The sequence below is a fragment of the Thamnophis sirtalis genome, unplaced genomic scaffold (assembly GCF_051295495.1).
Source record: "Thamnophis sirtalis isolate CommonGarterSnake01/CBP01778 unplaced genomic scaffold, rThaSir2_p1.2 scaffold_2, whole genome shotgun sequence".
NCBI classification, from domain to species: Eukaryota; Metazoa; Chordata; class Lepidosauria; order Squamata; family Natricidae; genus Thamnophis; species Thamnophis sirtalis.
Window position 1 is genome coordinate 10,619,774 of NW_028261382.1, and position 20,524 is coordinate 10,640,297.

Here is a 20,524-nt window from a genome sequence, read left to right on the forward strand (position 1 = left end):
TGCTGGTTCTGTGGGTGTGGCTTGGTGGATGTGGCAGGGGAAGGATACTATAAAATCTCCATTCCCTCCCCACTCCAGGGGAAGGATACTGCAAAATCTCCCTTCCCTTCCCACTCCAGGGGAAAGATACTGTAAAATCTCCCTTCCCTCCCCACTCCAGGGGAAAGATACTGTAAAATCTCCCTTCCCTCCCCACTCCAGGGGAAGGATACTGCAAAATCTCCCTTCCCTTCCCACTCCAGGGGAAAGATACTGTAAAATCTCCCTTCCCTCCCCACTCCAGGGGAAAGATACTGTAAAATCTCCCTTCCCTCCCCACTCCGGGGGAAGGATACTGCAAAATCTCCCCTTCCCACTCCAGGGGAAGGATACTGCAAAATCTCCCTTCCCTTCCCACTCCAGGGGAAAGATACTGTAAAATCTCCCTTCCCTCCCCACTCCAGGGGAAGGATACTGTAAAATCTCCCTTCCCTCCCCACTCCAGGGGAAGGATACTGCAAAATCTCCCTTCCCTTCCCACTCCAGGGGAAAGATACTGTAAAATCTCCCTTCCCTCCCCACTCCAGGGGAAAGATACTGTAAAATCTCCCTTCCCTCCCCACTCCGGGGGAAGGATACTGCAAAATCTCCCCTTCCCACTCCAGGGGAAGGATACTGCAAAATCTCCCTTCCCTTCTCACTCCGGGGGAAGGATACTGTAAAATCTCCATTCCCTCCCCACTCCAGGAGAAGGATACTGCAAAACCACCTCTGGTTTGCTTGCTTAAAAGCGTGCGCGCGCACACACACACACACACACGCACACACACACACACACACACCACCTTACAAAGAAGCCGGCCCTTCCCTACGACTGAGCTTCACTTCCTCCTTAGTTGTAATCCAAGGAAGCCACACAGAACTTCATAGGATTCTTGCGTTGATCCCTTGCACCAGCGGCTTCCTTGACAGTTCTATTTTCTTTGTCTTCACCTCCTGTTGCTGAGTATGGAGGAGCCAGGCTAAAAATATTTGTGGTTTTTCAGGGCTGGGCCGAGTGGTGGGTTTTGCCTCTCCTCTTTAGTGATTGTGGCTTCCAGTTTTAATTACTTTTGGTGTTTCCTGAAGCCACAGGAAAATCTGCCAATGATACATTTCTCTGAGCCACGTCAATATATATAGCATGGTAAGCTGCATGCAAATTTTATATAGCATGCTATGGAAGAGGTTCAGAGAAAAATCCAAGATTTCTGCTTTTGGGCATCCCCCTTCCTTCCTTCCTTCCTTCCTTCCTTCCTTCCTTCCTTCCTTCCTTCCTTCCTTCCTTCCTCCCTCCCTCCCTCCCTCCCTCCCTCCCTCCCTCCCTCCCTCCATTCCTTCCTCTTATTTGCAAATTGTGTATTATTAGGATTGAAGCTTGCAGTAGATTTTAGGAGCTGCCTAGGTTCAACCTCCAAGCCATAGAGAGGAAGTTCAGAAAAACGGCGTGCCTGTTTCTTTAATTTAGACAGATTTTGAAATGAGATGAACTCAGATAACAAATTAACAGAGTTGGAAGGGATCTTGTAGGTCATCTAGTCCAACACCTTGCTCAAGCAGGAGACCCTATGCCATTTCTGACAGAGGTCAGTACAGTGTTTTCTTGAAAGCTTCCAGGGATGAATTTCCCACAACCTTTGAAGGCAACTTCTGTTCCATGGGTGGATTGTTCTCACTGTCAGAAAATTTCTCCTTATTTCCAGGTTGAATCTTTCCTTGGTCAGTTTCCATCCATTATTCCTTGTTTGGCCTTCAGGGGCTTTGGAAAATAGCTTGACACCCTCCCCTCTCCTCTCTGTGGCAACTCCTCAAACATTGGAAGATTATTATCATGTCTCCCCTAGTCCTTCTTTTCATTAAACTAGACATGCTCAGTTCCTGCAACTGTTCATCGTATGTTTTAGCCTCCAGTCCCCTAATCATCCTGCTTGCTCTTCTCCGCACTCTTTCTAGAGTCTCAAAATCTTTTTTTATAGCATAGTGACCAAAACTGGATGCAATATTCTAGGTGTGGTTTTACTAGGACTTTATAGAGTGGCATTAGTACCTCACTTGATCTTGATTGTATCCCTCTGTAAATGTAATTTAGGATTGCATTGGCTTTTTTGGCTGATGCCGCACACTGTTGGCTTATCTATGAAACTTACATGGACCAGAGATAGTCAAAGTAAGCTCCTGCGTTTGCATAAAAGATAACTAAGAGTTCGGTCTATATAACTAGGAATAATGAGGCTTTAAGAGGGAAGAGAAAAATAAGTCAATACAGGTCGTCCTCCATTTAAGGAGCCGAGATGGCGCAGTGGTTAGGGTGCAGTACTGCAGGCCACTTCAGCTGACTGTTATCTGCAGTTGAGCGGTTCTAATCTCACCGGCTCAAGGTTGACTCAGCCTTCCATCCTTCCGAGGTGGGTAAAATGAGGACCCGGATTGTTGGGGGCGATATGCTGACTCTGTAAACCGCTTAGAGAGGGCTGAAAGCCCTATGAAGTGGTATATAAGTCTAACTGCTATTGCTATTGCTAATTGAGCCCCAAATTTCTATTGTTAAGTGAGTCGTTTGTCAAGCATCCAAATGTAAATCATATGAGCCTGCAACCGTCAAGTGTGAAAAATAGTCGTAAGTCACTTTTTTCATTGCCATTGTAACTTTGAACATTCATAAAAGAGCCAAGGTGGCGCAGTGGTTAAATGCAGCACTGCAGGCTACTGCTAGATCAGCAGTTCAGCGGTTCAAATCTCACCGGCTCAGGGTTGACTCAGCCTTCCATCCTTCCGAGGTGGGTAAAATGAGGACCCAGATTGTTGGGGGCAATATGCTGACACTCTGTAAACCGCTTAGAGAGGGCTGAAAGCCCTATGAAGCGGTATATAAGTCTACTGCTATTCAATGAACCGTTGTAAGTCGGGGACTACCTGTACAATATTTTCTAGACAGGTAGTCCTCGACTTAACAACCACTCATTTAGCCACCATTAGAAATCAAAACAACACTGGGAAAAGTGACCTCAATGGGGAACTGAACAACGCCAGTGATTCACTTAATGAAGGTGGCAAGGAAAGTCGTGAAATGGGATAAACTCACTTAGCAAGTTTCTCATTGAACAACACGAATTTGGGGGCTCAGTTGTGGCCATAAGTTGAGGACGACTTGTGCAACCATTCATGTTTAGAAACCTGGATGCTTGTTGATGGAAAGGTGACGGGGTTGTGTCTTCCAAAAGCATCGGATTCCACCCCTAAGAGGGTTGCGATGGCTCGGTGCGCATTCCAATGGCTCGGTTGTCATCATGGGGGAATCAGAGCAGGTGGGAATGTGCCTTGTTGATGGGAAGGGAGTGTGTAACCGAAAAGGGAAGCAGCTGTTGGCTGTGCCAGTGTATTACATGGTTGTGTGGACGGTATGCCATTCTTTCTGCTGGTATCGTAAGATGCCGTTAGTGAAACAGACCAATGGAGGAGGCGTGAGGCAAGGAGAAATGGGTGGCTGAATAATTAGGCCTGGTTGATCCTCAGATATGGCCTATTTCTCACCCCATTCTAGGTTATCAGCTGAACTCTGCAGAGTGCATGGACGTCCGTTCGAAGCGGGTGGTACCCGATCAGTATTGCCATTATTATCCTGAAAACAAGAAACCCAAACCGAAGCTGAAAGAATGCAACATGGATCCCTGCCCTTCGAGGTTTGTATGCCGCTGTATGAATGGGTGGTTGGCATTTTAGTTTCCAAGTCCTTGCTGATTCCTTTTTATTCATAAGTAACCGGGGGCCCATCACTTGGAAAGGCAGGGATGGACTGAGCTCTCAATATATGTAGAGAATATATCTCTACTCTACATTACAGAACGCTACTCTATGCTACGGTACGCTATGCTACCCTACATTACTTCTCACCTTTCCCTCTCCTTTCGCCTCTGCCTCTCCTTTTTCCTTTCCTTTTCCTTCCCCTTCTCTTTCTCCTTCTCTTTCTCCCTCTCCCTTTCCTTCTGCCTCTCCCTCTCCTCTCCTCTCTGCCTCTGCCTCTCCTTTTTCTCTCCTCCTTCTCTTTCTCCCTCTCCCTCTCCTTCTGCCTCTCCCTCTCCTTTTTCCTCTCCTTCCCCTTCTCTTTCTCCCTCTCCCTTTCCTTCTGCCTCTCCCTCTCCTTTTTCCTCTCCTTCCCCTTCTCTTTCTCCCTCTCCCTTTCCTTCTGCCTCTCCCTCTCCTTTTTCCTCTCCTTCCCCTTCTCTTTCTCCCTCTCCCTTTCCTTCTGCCTCTCCTTCTCCTTTTTCCTCTCCTTCCCCTTCTCTTTCTCCCTCTCCCTTTCCTTCTGCCTCTCCCTCTCCTCTCCTCTGCCTCTGCCTCTCCTTTCTCTCCTCCTTCTCTTTCTCCCTCTCCTTCTGCCTCTCCTTCTTCTCCTTCCTCTTCTCTTTCTCCTTCTCTTTCTCCCTCTCCATCACCTCTCTCCTCTCCTCTCTGCCTCTCCTTTTTTCCTCTCCTTCTCCCTCTCCTTCTGCCTCTCCCTCTCCTCTCCACTCCACTCCACCCTTCTTTACTCTATTTTTAATATAGAAACAAATTGACACCCTAGTGTTCTTGTACTCGCATACTCACATTCCTGAGTGACTTCTTTTCAAATCTGGTTCTGTGGGGCTGCTCTAAAACCTGAGCACCAATTGGCCTGAGGTGAAGAGTCTTCCTGGAGAACTGCAAGGATAAAATTCTGACTTCTGAAACGGGGAGATGCAGGGAAGATCATTAAAAACGTCATTGGGTGAAGGATGGTGTGTATCAGTAGGAGTCTCCGACATGATGCGATCTTGGTTCAGGGAAAATGATGGTGTGGAAAAATGTTTCAAGGTCACCATCTCCTGAATTGGGGGCAATTCTGGTACCTCCTTGGATGTTGCTAAGGAAAGAGAGGTCATTGCCCTCCCAGCACTCATCCCCACCCACCTTCAGAGTCCAGAGAACAATGAATGACTCCAAGATGCTAAAACTCTTCACTGTCACCATCACCTGTCCTTCCTCTTCAAGGCGTTCTGATTTGCTCATTGGGAATGATTGACCTACCCGCTGTCAAGTGATCACAGGACTTCCTTTCTTTTTGGATCAGCCTCTGAAAGCTTCAATCTATTTTTAAGGGAAACGGACTCAAATTCATTGCAAGGCAAGACGCTTGTACCACATCTGGCTTCTGCCAAGTTCCCAAAGCAGCTGCAGTGCACATATTGGGTTGCACAATGACATTTAAGGCTGCCGTCCATTGGACCATCTGGTGCTGTTTCCTGGCTCGGCAAAAGTATCTTAAAATAATATTCAATATCTAGCCCAAAACCTTAAATTGCCAGCTGGCAGTGTCACTGATATATCCAATAAATAAAAGGGAAACACTTAGGGTGTATTTTATTTCCTGTAACTAAATTGTCCTTTTCTTCTCATCCCAGTCGAATAAAATCATTCGGTTGTGAGATCTCAAAAGCTCGGCTGCACAGAGGTTCCCAGATCCTTCTGGCAGGTCCACCTTGGCAAAGGCATAAATCGTTACACAAACTTTCAGGAGGATCCAATCTGAGTCGGTTACTGGGACCAAAAGTTTATTCTTCTTCCAGGCTTCCGGGCTCTTGCTGGAGCCCATCCTCAGGGAACTTCTCTCTCTCTCTGGCCTGTTTTACACATCGTATTTATAGGGCACCTGTTTGTGTGTGGCTTTTAGTTGTTAATGAGGGTGTCGATGGCCAGGTTGATGGCCACACACAATGAGGCACCATATAAATACCACACATAGAACAGTGGGTGAAGGTGTTCTGACCGAGGCTTCCCAAGAGCATGAAGCAAACTCCTCCTTTGTCCTGGCAAAAAACCCTTTTATTAATTGACTGTGAATTCTGCTCATTCACCTCCAGCAAAGTCTTTCAAGGGAGGATTTACAGTCACAGACTTTATCTGGCTTGGAGAGCTGACAGGCCGATATCTGCAGAACTTGGCAAGGAGTCTCAGAGAGTCATGAACTAATTAAGCGAACTAATTGTCTCCTGCAAACTCCACTCCCCTTCCGCTCCTCTTTTATGCCCTCTGGGAGGAGCCATTCATCATCCATCTGTGGCCTTCCTCCCAAGTCGACCCCTGTTCTTTAGCTGTTCCCTTCGTCTGGCTGCTCTGCACATGCGCACACTGGGAACAGGCTCCAGCTGTTTGTCTGCCTCACTGATGTCTGACTCTGAAGGCAGCTGATAACTGGCAAACAGCCCTGGCCCCCTCGCTGCCTCTGACACAGAGCCCTCATCAGAGCCTTCCTGAGACTCCAGGACTGGGCCATGCTCCTCCCCAACCTCCTCACTGTCCGAATCTGACTGCCACAACAGAAGGTTCATTCTCCGAGCTTGTGGGTCGGTTTCAAAACATTTCATTACCAGGCTAGGTAACATCTTCAGCGGAGTTTAGGAAATGTCAGTTTAAGTGTCTTTCTGTACCCTCATTTGACACACCCACAACTGACCCCTCACTGATCTACCGAAACCCTTATAAACAGAAGAACACAGACACTGGCATCCCCTAAACTCCACTGAAGATGTCACCTGGCCTGGTAACGAAACCTTCGGAAACCAACCAAGCTCAGAGAATGAACCTTCACCCTCATCCTTCACTCTGGAGAGAATGAAGTTGCCTGACCTGAGGATGGGCTCCAGTATGAGCCCGAAAGCTTGGGAAGAAGAATAAAGCTTGGGTCCCGGTGACTAACTCAAATTGGATCCTGCAACATTACCCTAGAACACATGCATATGCCTTCCTTTGCGTGAGAGAGGCAGGCAGGCAGTGCTTCCAACAGCTCAACTTTCTGGAGCTTCACAAGAGTCTTATTAAAGGGTGAGGAAGTGTGTAATAGGAGGACTTGCCATTAATGTTGAGAATTCTAGAGACGAAGATGCTAAAATTCTTGGCGGGGTGAATGTTCTACTTCATTTCACATTACTTGTCCTCGTAGTTATTAGGACCAGACTCAAGTATGAGGGTTGGAATGCCCAGATTTAACAGGACTTCTCCTTCAGTTTGATGTCCTCTGGGCTCAGATGCTGGAGATGAGCCAGAACATTTGAGCTGGAATCCATGGAGAAGCAGATCATAGACCCTGCTGTTATACTAATCACACCGGGGCAAAATGCTGGCCTTTGCGATTTTAATCCCCGGCCCTTCCGAGACAAAGTTTTGGCATATCTCTGTCCCTTTCTGTGCCTCAACAAGACCCCGAGGCTTCTTGCGTTCACAATTCCAGATAGGACACACTCATCTCTGAAGGAGCGGCATTGACTTACGCAGTTCCACCAATATAGAAGGCACTCCAAAGGGAAGGAAAAGACATGTGCCAGCAGCCCTCAGAGGCTAAAAACAGAAATCAAGAGGCAGGAAGGGAAACGGGAAAGTAATTTGCAAGCGTTTCGATTAAACACCCCTTTTGCAAAGAACATTTCCAAGCAGATGCTTTGAAACAAGGTTGGAGGAGAAGAATGTCCAGGTGGAAGACAGAGACCCTCTACTTGAAAGTCTCCTACTTCCAGGAAGACCTTTTATACATTTAGAGAAGCGAGGAGATGACCTTGAAGAAAAAATCAAAGTGGCCTTAGGAAAACACCAGGTGAACACCAGCAGAAGAAACAAGACCAGAGAGGCAGGAGAGACCCAGGCCAATGCCCCCCCCCCAAAAGACCACTAGAATGCGTGCCCGATGTGGCACATGGAGCCATGTCTTCTGGCCCGTGCGGAGTCACCCATTCCTTTTCCAGGTTTCTGGCGTGCATGCGTGTGCAACGATCAGCTGGCCTTGGTGAGTCTGGCAGTGCTAGAAACTGGAAGAGCTGGTCTTCCGTTTTCCGGTCTGGGCATGTACGCTGGCCAGCTGATCGTCACACGGGCATGCACACCAGTAACTAGAAGACGAACTGGCTGGTGCACATGCGTGTGCCAGAAACCAGAAGTTCATTTCTCGGCGCACGCATGCCCCCTGGGCAGCTCCTCTTCCGGGTTGTGGCCCAGACGAGTGCACACACTCCCTTTTCGGCACTCAGTGCAAAAGTTCGCCATCACTGCCCTAGAATATAAGAAGAGGGTGGAGAGGAAAATTCAGACATCTCGTCTTCCTATGGAGTCTCTTTCCTGATTCGGTCTACTTTGAAGGGCTGTCAGCAAATAAAGTAGGGGGAGAAAGTTCTCCAGGCTGAGGGCATTTGTAATTTCCTCCTGCATTTTTCCCATTTCACACCTTTTCTGTGTTGTAGAAAAGGGGGATAGTAGTGGAATAGTCTTAGCTCATAGAGTCTAGTTTAATGAAAAGAAAGATTAGGGGAGACATGATAGCAGTCTTCCAATATCTCAGGGGTTGCCACAAAGAAGAGGGAGTCAAGCTATTCTCCAAGGCACCTGAGGATAGAACAAGAAGCAATGGGTGGAAACTAATCAAGGAGAGAAGCAACTTAGAACTGAGGAGAAATTTCCTGACAGTGAGAACAATTAATCAGTGGAACAACTTGCCTCCAGAAGTTGTGAATGCTCCAACACTGGAAGTCTTTGAGAAGATGTTGGATATCCATTTGTCTGAAGTGCTGTAGGGTTTCCTGCCTGAGCAGAGGGTTGGACTAGAAGACCACCAAGGTCCCTTCCAACTCATTCTGTTCTATAGTATCTAGTATCTTTCACCTTTGTGCTAGAATTTTGGAATGACAGAAACATTCATGGAAAACCTGATTTCCAAGGAGGGATTGGAAGTATAATAAGGCTTTGCAATGGTGTTCAGGAAGCAGCTCCTTCTATAAGAGGCAATGAAGACCCTAACACCAGATGGTTAATATCCGAACCTCCGAATATATGTTGTAGCTCCAAAATTCCAGCTAATAATGGAAGAAACTATAAATGTGTTCTATTCAGGCGCAGTGAGTTAATTGTGGATGTCATAATCTCTAAAGTGACGTCAGCTTCCAGTCCTCTCCCCCATCCATCCATCCACCCACCCCATCAACTCTTCTCAGGGACTAGAAAAATTAACTGCTGCAGAAATTTCATGTTTTTTACAAAAAAAGTCCCGGAATTGTACTCCTCTTTGTTAGCTAACTGGTTTCCTTACTTAACTCCTTGGGAAAACTAAATTCAACAGTTAAAAAAGGACACTCACCGTAGCACTGAGTTGTTTTCCCAAGTTTGGTGAACGTTTTGTTTACAAAGGAATGCCTCAAATGGAAAAATTGTAATCCGGCATCTGGCAAATAACTTTGTAAATGCCTCTGCTTTATTCACAGTGATGGATTTAAGGAAATCATGCCCTATGATCATTTCCAGCCACTTCCCCGGTATGTATGACACTTACAAGATACAGGTTATTAGCATTCCATTGATAGCTGACTGCAGTGCACTTAGGTTATAATTTCATATGTACAATGTCCTGCTTACTCAAGGCGAAGACAAGGAATTTATTGTTGCCGTAGATGGTAAGGTCTGAATTTGACCGTCTACGACATTTGGTTGTTGAGATAAAGTCACTCTAGAGTACAGGGCATTTAATACATTAATCCACTTGCCGACTTAAGTGCAGGTATTCCATTAGCAAGATGTGCCTAAGATAATAATGGTTGAGTACAGTGTAGAAGTCGGCTAAATAAAGACAACTCCTTGAAGGTATTCATGAACAAATGATCTGTACTGAATGGTGAATTTGGTAAAATTTCAGTGGAATAAAAGCAGGGGGTAGCAATAGCAATAGCACTTAGACTTATATACTGCTTCACAATGCTTTACAGCCCTCTCTAAGCCGTTTACAGAGTCAGCCTCTTGCCCCCAACAATCTGGGTCCTCATTTTACCCACCTCGGAAGGATGAAGGCTGAGTCAACCTTAAGCCTGGTGGGATTCGAACTGCTGGCAGTGGGCAGAGGGAAGGAAGGAAATGAAGGGAAGGGAAGGGAAGGAAGGAAGGAAAGACAATAGCAATAGCACTTAGACTTATACACCACTTCACAGTGCTTTACAGTCCTCTCTAAGCAGTTTACAGAGTCAGCCTATTGCCCCCAATAATCTAGGTCCTCGTTTTACCCACCTCGGAAGGATGGAAGGCTGAGTCAACCTTGAGCCTGGTGAGATTCGAACTACCAAATTGTGGTCAGCCAGCAGTCAGCAGAAGTAGCCTGCAATACTGATTCTAACCACAGCGCCACCACAGCTCATAATCAATAGATTTCTACCTATGGAAAGAGATAACATATTGCATTGTCAATGGCTATCTCATTGTCAATTTTGTGATCTGGGTGGAGTTTTTTTTCCTTTCTTTTTTTTTTAAAAAAAAACCAGTGTTGCATAATAACCATGGCACAGAACAACTGTAAATATTAGAATGAAATAGAATCCTTATTTCTGTTTACTCTGACTCAACAGTAAATGAAGCATGGAAGAAGTTAGATCAGGAGTAAGGACCTCATCGCCACTCTTTCAAAATTGCTAGAACCCATTTCTCCTTGACTTGTTTTCATATGGAAGTTTATTTATTTATTTATTTATTTATTTATTTATTTATTTATTTATTTATTTATTTATTTATTTATTAGACTTATATACCGCTTCATAGGGCTTTCAGCCCTCTCTAAGCGGTTTACAATTTTTTTTAGCAAATTGAGTCAGCAACTTGCCCCCACAGTCTGGGTCCTCATTTCACCCACCTTGGAAGGATGGAAGGCTGAGTCGACCTTGAGCCGGTGAGATTTGAACCACTGACCTGCAGATCACAGTCAGCTAAAGTGGCCTGCAGTGCTGCATTTAACCACTGTGCCACCTCGGCTCCATACAGTGGAAATCTTCTAGAATGGCCTTTCCTGCATACATTATTTGTCAGTAGCAACCAGGGGATCAAGCCAGTTCTAAGATTAGCCCAGTTCTGGTTTTGACTTGAAGAGACATTTGGTCCAATTTGCAGTTTAATGCCAGACTGCACCCTAACCACTGCGCCACCTCGGCTCTTCTAGTTCTTTTGTTCACTACTTAGGAAGCTACAGTAGGTTCCTCCTGTGTTCTTTAATACAATGGTCACCAACTGGTGGTCCGCAGAAAAAGTATTCCCATTTTTTATATTGCACTAAATTGGGGCTCCTCAAACTGTGGCCCCTGAGCTGGATATGTGCAATGAGCTTGTGTTGCCGCAGAGTCTCCTCCTTTGGTTTTTTTTTGGTGTGGGTCATAGGAGACCAGAAATTCTGACTCGAGGTCTGCTTAAGCCTCCTGGTGCCTGGTTTTGGGCGAAGGCTGGATGGACAGAAGCGCCGCTGGTGGCGAAGAGCCGGAGGGCCTTATTCCAGTGGGACTGCATCATGGCCTGAAACTTGCTGACCATCTCAGCCCACTGAGTCTTCAGGCGCCTCTCTCTGGCCTTGCACTCCTGCAGGTCTCCCCTCTGCTTGGAAAGCCTATGCTCGTAGTCCTCAGGGAGGTGCTTCCGCTGAGCCTTCTTCTTGGTCGGATCCAATTTGAACTGAGCTGTTTTGCCAACTCTTTCTCCTGGGGACTGCTTAGCTCCAGCAACTGCTTTCTGTTGGGGCCCTTAAGGAGCCCGGGTGGGCAGGCGAGGAGTGGCTGGGAGGGGAGGGGCGAGTAAAGGCTGTCAAGGCGCCCCTTGAAGAGAGTGACATTGAGTTTGCCACGCCCACCCAGTCACATGACCACTTGGCCATGCCCGCCCACCCAGTCATTAGACAGATCATATTAGTGGTCCCTGAGGTCTGAAAGGTTGGTGACCCCTGCTCTAATACCTTCAGTTATTGTACTGCAGATTTCCTACCTGGCAGGTAGAAATTCCAGGGATAGAGAGCAGAAACGAAAGACAAAGGAATTGGCCTGGATTTCACTTGCATCCTCTCCTCCCTTTTCCCTTCTAAATGCTGACAAATGGTAGAACCAGATGGAAGCTTCCTTTATGATCCAGTAGAGAGAGATGCAGACTTCATTCGCCAAATGAGGGGCTTGGGATAAGAAGTGGAAAGCCTTTGTAGAGGGTCTTGAATGACCTCAGGCTGCAAATGCATCGCCGGAATGTTTAAACAGATGGAGAAATCTTGGAGGGGGAGGGAAATTCCCACGCTACATGTCTCTTCCCATTTCTACACCCTTACACACACTGTATACACCTTCTCCTTTAAAGCCATCCCAAAAGATTTTACAGTTTAAAATCTTTCTGGAGTTCTAAGCAAACCGTTCACCTGTCCAGCCTCTGAAAACACATCTCAGGAACCATTCCAGAAGCTCCCTTTGCCATTCCTGAAATATCCTCCTAGGAATTGGGGATCGGGATTGTATTTTTGAATGGATGGAATAAGCAAATGCAGCTGTAGAAACCTTGCTCTGTACACACATCCACACTGCATTACAGCATAGGTAAAGGTTTGCCTCGCACATGCATGCTAGTCGTTCTCGACCCTAGAGGGCGGTTCTCATCTCCGTTTCAAAGCCAAAGAGCCAGCACTGTCTGAAGACATCTCCGTAGTCATGAGGCCGGCATGACTCAGTGCTAAAAGCACACGGAACGCTGTTCCCTTCCCACCAAAGGTGGTTCCTATTTTTCTACTTGCATTTTTTACGTGCTTTCAAACTGCTAGGTTGGCAGAAGCTGGGACAAGTAACGGGAGCTCACTCCATTACATGGCGCTAGGGATTCGAGCCACCAAACTGCCGACCTTTCTGATCAACAAGCTCAACATCTTAGCCACTGAGCTACCACATCCCTCAGCAACTGTAGAAACCTTACACTGTATACACATCCACACTGCAATACGGCTTATTCAAATCTAATCACTACATTTGATGGTAAATTTTCTTTGCTTCCTAGTAATGATTTAAAATGTTCACAATGTTTCATGTCTATGTGGCTGCACACATACTGACTGCATCTAAGATCTCTACTATTTTGTTATGAACTTGCTACTGAAAAGCTATGTATTATTATTATTATTATTATTATTATTAATAATAATAATAATAATAATTGGAGGAAACATCATAAAAGCCATAAATACCTGGGCTATACCTGTAATTCAATACTCTGCAGGAATAATTGACTGGACCCAGATGGAGTTGGACAATTTGGACAGAAAAGCAAGGAAGCTTACAACAATGAATCATGCTTTGCACCCTAAAAGTGATGTTGACCGATTGTATCTACCAAGAGCAGAAGGTGGTCGAGGACTCCTACACGTAAAGCAGACTGTGGAAGAAGAAAGACACAGCTTGAATGATTACATCCAGAAAAGTGAAGAACCAATGATTAAGGAAGTAAATAAAGGAGGCCTTTTGAAGACAACTAAGTTAAAAGGTGAATATAAGAAAGAAGTAATTGATAAGCGAGCTGAAAATTGGAAAAGCAAAGCTATGCATGGCCAATACTTGAAAAGTATTGAAGGCAAAGCTGACCAAAAACTAACTTGGAACTGGTGAAGATCAGGAGCACTGAAAAAAGAAACAGAAGGCTTTATTTTGGCAGCTCAAGAACAAGCCTTAGCCACAAACTGCATGAAGGCAAAAATTCAACATGTTACCACCAACAGCAAATATCGCCTCTGTAATGAGAAAGTTGAGACAGTCGACCACTTGATCAGTGGGTGCAGCAAAATTTCACAAACTGACTCCCTACAACGCCATGACCGCGTTGCTAAGATTATTCACTGGAAATTGTGCCAAAAGTTTGGATTTTAGTACAGCAGAAAACCACTGGGACCATCAGGTTGAGAAGGTTCTAGAGAATGAAAAAGTCAAGCTCTTGTGGGATTTCAGAATTCAGACTGACAGGCACTTGGCCTACAACACGCCTGACATAACAATAGTTGAAAAGAAAAAAAAGTTTGGTTCATTGACATTGCAATACTTGGTGATGCCCGAATTGAAGATAAGCAGCAAGAAAAAAATCACAAAGTACCGGGACTTGCAAATTGAAGTTGTCCCGATTGTAATTGGAGCCCTTGGAGCAATACCTAAAGGGCTACCTCGCTATTTGGAAATTTTAAATTTATCAGACTTGAACATTCTGAATGCGATTGCTGCTTCAAACTATGGCACGTCCTTGCAGCAAATGGCAAACAGCCAGGTCAACTTCAACACATCATTGCAGCCTGATTCAGCATGAGCAGCTGATTGGCGGGTGGATCGGTCTCCCAGAATACCCCCAATCAGCTGTTCCAGGCTGCAGGGATTGCCAAGACCACCGCCGCCTCCATGCCTTCCGTTTTTGGTGTATAAGACGCACCCAAATTTTCATCCTCTTTGGGGGGGGGGGATTGTGTCTTATATTCCGAAACATAAGGAACGTTAAAATAGGAGAGCTTGTTCAGAGGGAGTTGTCTTCTTCTTCTTTTTTTTTAATGGGTTCTTGCAACCTGCAACTCAGCCCCAGGGTTTCTGCTGGGTTCATTTGGAATATTCTACTGTAATGCGAAGCGACACTCATAGTGGAACATTTTAAAAATGAGCCTTTGGGTCTTTTTCATATCTCATCAATCATCCCCACAGCTGAGCTAACGAAACGATAACAGCAGATGAGCATATTTATCAGGGGTGATGGCGAAACCATTAGCTCTAAGCTCTCACGCGTTGTCTGGTTTTGATCATGGAAGCTTGGTTGAAATGTCAACACTCTACATGCAGCAAGTTTCATGTTTAGTTTGAGAATGATGTGATTAATTTATTCCAAGGGGGAGCATTATATGAATCATTTCAGGCAGGGAACATTCTCGTCCTGCCTTTAGCATGGTTGGGAGTAGTTATTTGAACGTACCTTGTGGATTTATAGGTTTTGTTGCTCCATGTCTCCTGGGTTGGACTTCTTATTAAACTGAGCTGTGGTGGTGGTGTGGTTACAATGCAGTATTGCAGACTGACTTTGCCCACTGCCAGGAGTTCGATCCTGACCGGCTCTGGGTTGACTCAGCCTTCCATCCTTCTGAGGTGGGTAAAATGTGGATCCAAATTGTTGGGAGGCTGTTAGAGAGGGCTGTAAAAGAACTGTGAAGTGGTATATAAGTCTATGTGCTATTGCTATTCTAGTTTTGCATCTTATGTGAATTTAGTCTATTGGGTTTAATGCATCCTGCAAACTGGATTAACGGTTAATTTAATAATTAGGAAGCATATTGGTCATGAAGTGTGGGAGACGGTGTAGCATGGAGGTTAAGCTGTTGCATTGGGATTGGAGATCCAGGTTTAGGTTTCAAAAGCCGTGATGGCCCAGTGGTTAGAATGCAGTACTGTACTGCAGGCTGTTTCTGCTGACTGCCGCTGCCTGCAATTTGGCAGTTCAAATCCCATCAGGCTCAAGGTGGACTCAGCCTTCCCTCCTTCCGAGGTGGGTAAAATGAGGGTCCAGATTATTGGGAGCCAATATGCTGATTCTGTAAATCGCTTAGAGAGGGATGAAAAGCACTATGAAATGGTATATGTCTAAGTGCTATTATTTCTATGACTTCCCAAGAAAAGTTTTTGGGTGGGATTCTGTCTGAACTATGCAGCGGGCAAAAAACACCCTTAGGAATACATTAATTCATTTAATAACCACAGTGTTCATTGAACAATCATCACCAAAAAAAGTAGTGAATTTAAGTCCAGTCACCCAGGTGCCTTGACTTATGACTGTCATGACGTAGGATGGAAATTTGGGCCTCCATAATGGCCATAAATTGATTACTACCTGTATCAAATGTCCACATAAAATTGAATTATGCTGTTAGGATACAATAGCAAGTCTTACGACCCAAGGTTTAAAGTTTTAAGGGTGGACACTTCTCAACACAACCATTCTGTGTTCAAAATGCTCTAATTTGAATTGAAAACGGAGTATTTTGTGTCCAGACTGGACTCTTTGGACTATCAGGGAAATGCCTAAAATTTAAAATCAAGGATTTTTTTTTTTTAGCTCTGTATCCAGGGTTCCACCACAAAACCGTGGACGACAAAATCGCGGTCGACGAAAGCGCGCATTTGACGTCATCACAGTGTGACGAAAACATCGCGCTGTGATCGAAAAATGTAAAAATAAAGCGAAAACCTTACCCTAACCCCCCCAAACCTAACCCTAAACCTAACCCTAAACCTAACCCTTAACCTAAGCCTAAATCTAACCCTAAACCTAACCCTTAACCTAACACTAAACCTAACGCTAACCTTTAACGTAACGCTAAACGTAACCCTAACGCTCTAACCCTAACCCTAACCCTAAACCTAAACCTCACCCTTACCTTTATGTGAATCGGCTTGCTTTAATTTTATTTTTATTTCAATTTTTAATTTTTTTCGTCGCACTGTGATGACGTCAAATGTGCGCTTTCGTTGATCACGCTTTTGTGGACCGCGGTTTTGACGGGTCACGGTATCCAGAATCATCAAAATAGCCTGTTTCAGCCCCTTTAGATTTGCAATTGGTTGAAACGGAAATATTTTGCACGTGGCTACATCTCAACGGCCAAGGGAGAAAGCAGCCTAGTATTTTCATTATCACTCGCACCTGAAAGCCAGGTAGAAATCCAATGTGCTTTTCTTCTTGGGATGCTGTTATTTCACTCAAACAGCTGGGAGCACAATCCTTGGACCACTTGCTCAGTTTCGTGTGGAGGAGGAATTCAGAGGAGGAGTTTTGTCTGCGTGGAAGAAACCATGCATGGAGAGATATTGCAAGTAGACGAGTGGAAATGTATGTATGCTCCCAAGCCCAGAGTCATGCAAGGTTGCAACCTGTACGATTGCCCTAAATGGATAGCTCTGGAATGGTCCCAGGTAAGGAAGAAGAACATTTACATTTCTTTGAGACAAAAAGAACCAAAATGTTCAGGTGTTGGTAGGGATGATTGATGGCCCATTGTCTGAAAACTTCCTTGCAGAGAAGGTATATTTGGGTGTAACATAACACAGGTGCGACACCTGTGGCAAGCTGAGCTTGTGGATCAGAAAAGTCAGCAGTTCCGCGGTTCAAATCCCTAGCGCTGGGTAATGGAGGGAGCTCCCGTTACTTGTCCCAGCTTCTGCCAACCTAGCAGTTCGAAAGCATGTAAAAAAATCCAAGGAGAAAAATAGGGACCCCCTTTGGTGAGAAGGTAATAGCAGTAGACTTATATACCACTTCATAGGCCTTTCAGGCCTCTCTAAGCGGTTTACAGAGAGTCAGCATATTGCCCCCAACAATCTGGGTCCTCATTTTACCCACCTCGGAAGGATGGAAGGCTGAGTCAACCCTGAGCCGGTGAGATTTGAACCGCTGACCTGCTGATCTAGCAGTAGCCTGCAGTGCTGCATTTAACCACTGCGCCACCTTGGCTCTTGGTAACAGTGCTCTGTGCTCACTTCGGCATTGAGTCATGCCAGCCACATGACCAAGGAGACATCTTCGGACAGCACTGGCTCTTCGGCTTTGTAACGGAGATGAGCACCGCCTCCTAGAATGAATGACTAGCACATACTAGCACATACTAGCACAGCTGGGATGAGTAACAGGAGCTCACGCCATTACACGGTGCTAGAGATTTGAACCCCTGACCTTCTGATCAACAAGCTCAGCCCAAAAAAACCTTTTCCAAACTGCAACTTAATGTATGGCCCTGAACCTTTGCTCCTAACAGTTGTTGTTGGGAATCTCGCAATATTTTAAAACCATTTTAAAATACCCAGCTGTTGTAGGAGAAGAGCAGGCAGACCTGGGGTGGTGGTGGAGTTAAGTGCATCATCAGTCTAGAATTTTACATTGACACAAACAGTCCAAGTCAACTTCCCTTGGACCCTGTTGGTCCTTATCTGGCACCAATTTAGTACTGAACTTTACTTGATTGTGTATAGGCTAAACTTTCCGAACTGCAACTTAGTGTATGGCCCTGACCCTTTGCTACTGGACCCTTTGCCGCCCGGAGTCCTTCGGGAGTGGGCGGCATACAAGACCAATAAACTAAACTACTACTACTACTAGCAGCTGTTGCTGGGAAGCTAGCAGTCCTGATGGTGGTTGACCAAGTTAGGTTTTGCAGAAGGAAGATTGTAATTTCTTGATTACAGAAAGATGGGGAAAAGGTTTTTGATGATCAGGTTGAGGAGTACCAGGACACCATGGATGGTACAAAGGGCAGCATAGCAATCCTGCGATTTTTGTTAGCCACTTTAGTTTTTGACTGTTCTGTCCCTTTCTACAGTGCACCGTGACCTGTGGCCGAGGGTTACGCTACCGAGTAGTTCTGTGTATCGATCATCGTGGACAACATACCGGGGGTTGCAATCCTCAACTAAAACTCCACATAAAGGAAGAGTGTCTAGTGCCAGTCCCTTGTTATAAACCCAAAGGTAACTGGATTAACATGATCAATGACATTGATTGACTGTATCAAATGTATATAACTGCAAACAGGTAAAGAGAAAACAAAACTCCATAATAGATTGTCATCACTACGGTTAACTCCAACTCCAATCTGACCAAGGAATTGTGTCTTCTGTATGATGGCCTTTGGAATGAAGAGCTTTTATCTTAAGCTGTTCTGCTGGTTAATTGTTCTAAGGAGAAATTTCCTGACAGTTAGAACAATTAACCAGTGGGACAACTTGCCTCCAGAGGTTGTGGGTGCTCCAACACTGGAAGTTTTGAAGAAGATGTTGGATAACCATTTGTCTGAAATGGTGTAGGGTTTCCTGCCTAGGCAGGGGGTTGGGCTAGAAGACCTCCAAGGTCCCTTTCAACTCTGTTATTCTGTTCTGTTCTAGTCTAGTCTAGTCTCTTATTCTATTCTATTCTATATTCTATTCTATTCTATTCTATTCTCTATTCTATTCTATTCTCCTATTCTGTTCTATTCTATTCTATAGTCTAGTCTAGTCTATTCTCCTATACTGTTCTATTCTATTCTATTCTATTCTATAGTCTAGTCTATTCTCCTATTCTGTTCTATTCTATTCTATTCTATTCTTCTATTCTGTTCTGTTCTGTTCTAGTCTAGTCTAGTCTAGTCTAGTCCACTCCATAAGTCACTGAATGAAACAACCTCATCCTTTCACACCTTTTCTTTCTGTAGCTATTGCAAGGGTCAACACTAGCCTTTTGTCCCTTGCATCATCTTTGTACTGTCTGAGGGTTGACCAACATGCATGCATTTCCTCTTCCAGAGAAAGGCCCTGTTGAGGCCAGAGTGCCTTGGTTCAAGCAAGCCCATGAAATGGAAGAGACCAGGACCGTGTCTGAAGAACCCACGTGAGTTTGCTTTCTTTTTCTCCCCTCCCCCTGATTTGGAAACTAAACCTCTGGTGCATTTTCCTCACTGTTGGTAAAGTTTGCTATTTCCTACCAAATCATCTGGCATTTGAATGTTCTTGGGGTGAGTCTGACATTGCAGCTGAAGTCTCAGATTTTTCCCAGCAGAATTTGTCAATTAAGGCAAAACAACAACAACAACAACAACAACATGGCAGCCAAAATGTGTTTGAATTATTCATTTCAAAAATGTCACAATGGCTTCCGGGCCATTCGAAGAATTTACGTGCTAAAAGCATTTTGCATGGATGATTTATGTTCCAGAATAGCTCTTGAAAGATTGAGCAGTGAACTTTTCATGAAGAGGGAAGAGCAGAGAAGAATGATAGTGATGCCTATATGGAAATCTCTGGAGATCCCATCCATCCATCCATTCACTCATCCACCCATCCACCTCCTTCCTTCCTTTCTTCTCTTCTTCTCTGCCTCCACTTGAAATAATTGATTGAAAACTTCAGTAACTCTGTTACTGAAGATTGAAGAATTCAGTAACTCTGTACTAACATCCTTTGATAAATTTATTGCTATTGATGACTTGTGGACTTCGACTCCCAGAATTCCTGAACCAGCAATTTTTGGCTGGCTCAGGAATTCTGGGAGTTGAAGTCCACAAGTCATCAAGAAGTCAGAGTTCTCTGTCTCTGGCTTAAGTCAATCAAGTACAGAAACGACATATCTAGGGGATTGTAGGGAATAGATATGAAGGAAGGATTCAAACCAAGATATGACAATTGCCAGAAAGCTGTCTTCGTCTAAATATTAAGAGAACCTTAAAGCTGTTCGATGTTTTTATGAAAGTTCTCCTTGGCTTGGAGATATTTAAGCATTCTCTTATTTAGATCCTTCATGGAATTGAAGTAGATAATGGCTTAAAGACAGGCTGAGCTTCCCTTCTGCACTTCTCTGTGTCTAACTTCCCTTGTTTTGCAATTGATCTGCAACATCGCAAGATCCACAATGAATCCTCTTCTAGGATTGGATTCCATAACTTATTGAATTAAGGATGTTAAAAGGATAAGCGGTTTAATGATGAAAGGGCAGGAATTTGTTCTGTTTCCAGGGCATCAAAGCCAGTTTCTGTTTCATAGCTTTTCATCCGAGTTGTCTGTGGTTTTATCAGTTGTAGCTTTAGAACCATCTAAATGCAGCAATATTGGAAAACTCATAAAGGAAAGATGTGCCAAGATAATATATGAAAGTTAAATCCTTCTGGCCCTGGAGATTGGTAAATGTGCCCACGCATGTG

The 20,524-nt window shown here is 44.8% G+C and overlaps 1 protein-coding gene across 1 annotated transcript in view; it reads left to right on the forward strand.

Moving 5' to 3' along the window:
• The window catches only part of ADAMTSL3 (ADAMTS like 3), a 187,804-nt gene that overhangs the window by 126,902 nt on the left and 40,378 nt on the right, over nt 1-20,524 (forward strand). The window contains exons 10-14 of the mRNA XM_087707594.1: nt 3,560-3,698; nt 9,279-9,329; nt 16,568-16,772; nt 18,173-18,320; nt 19,134-19,218. Coding sequence (XP_087563720.1) covers nt 3,560-3,698; nt 9,279-9,329; nt 16,568-16,772; nt 18,173-18,320; nt 19,134-19,218 — 628 coding nt within the window. The remainder of the gene's footprint in view (nt 1-3,559; nt 3,699-9,278; nt 9,330-16,567; nt 16,773-18,172; nt 18,321-19,133; nt 19,219-20,524) is intronic.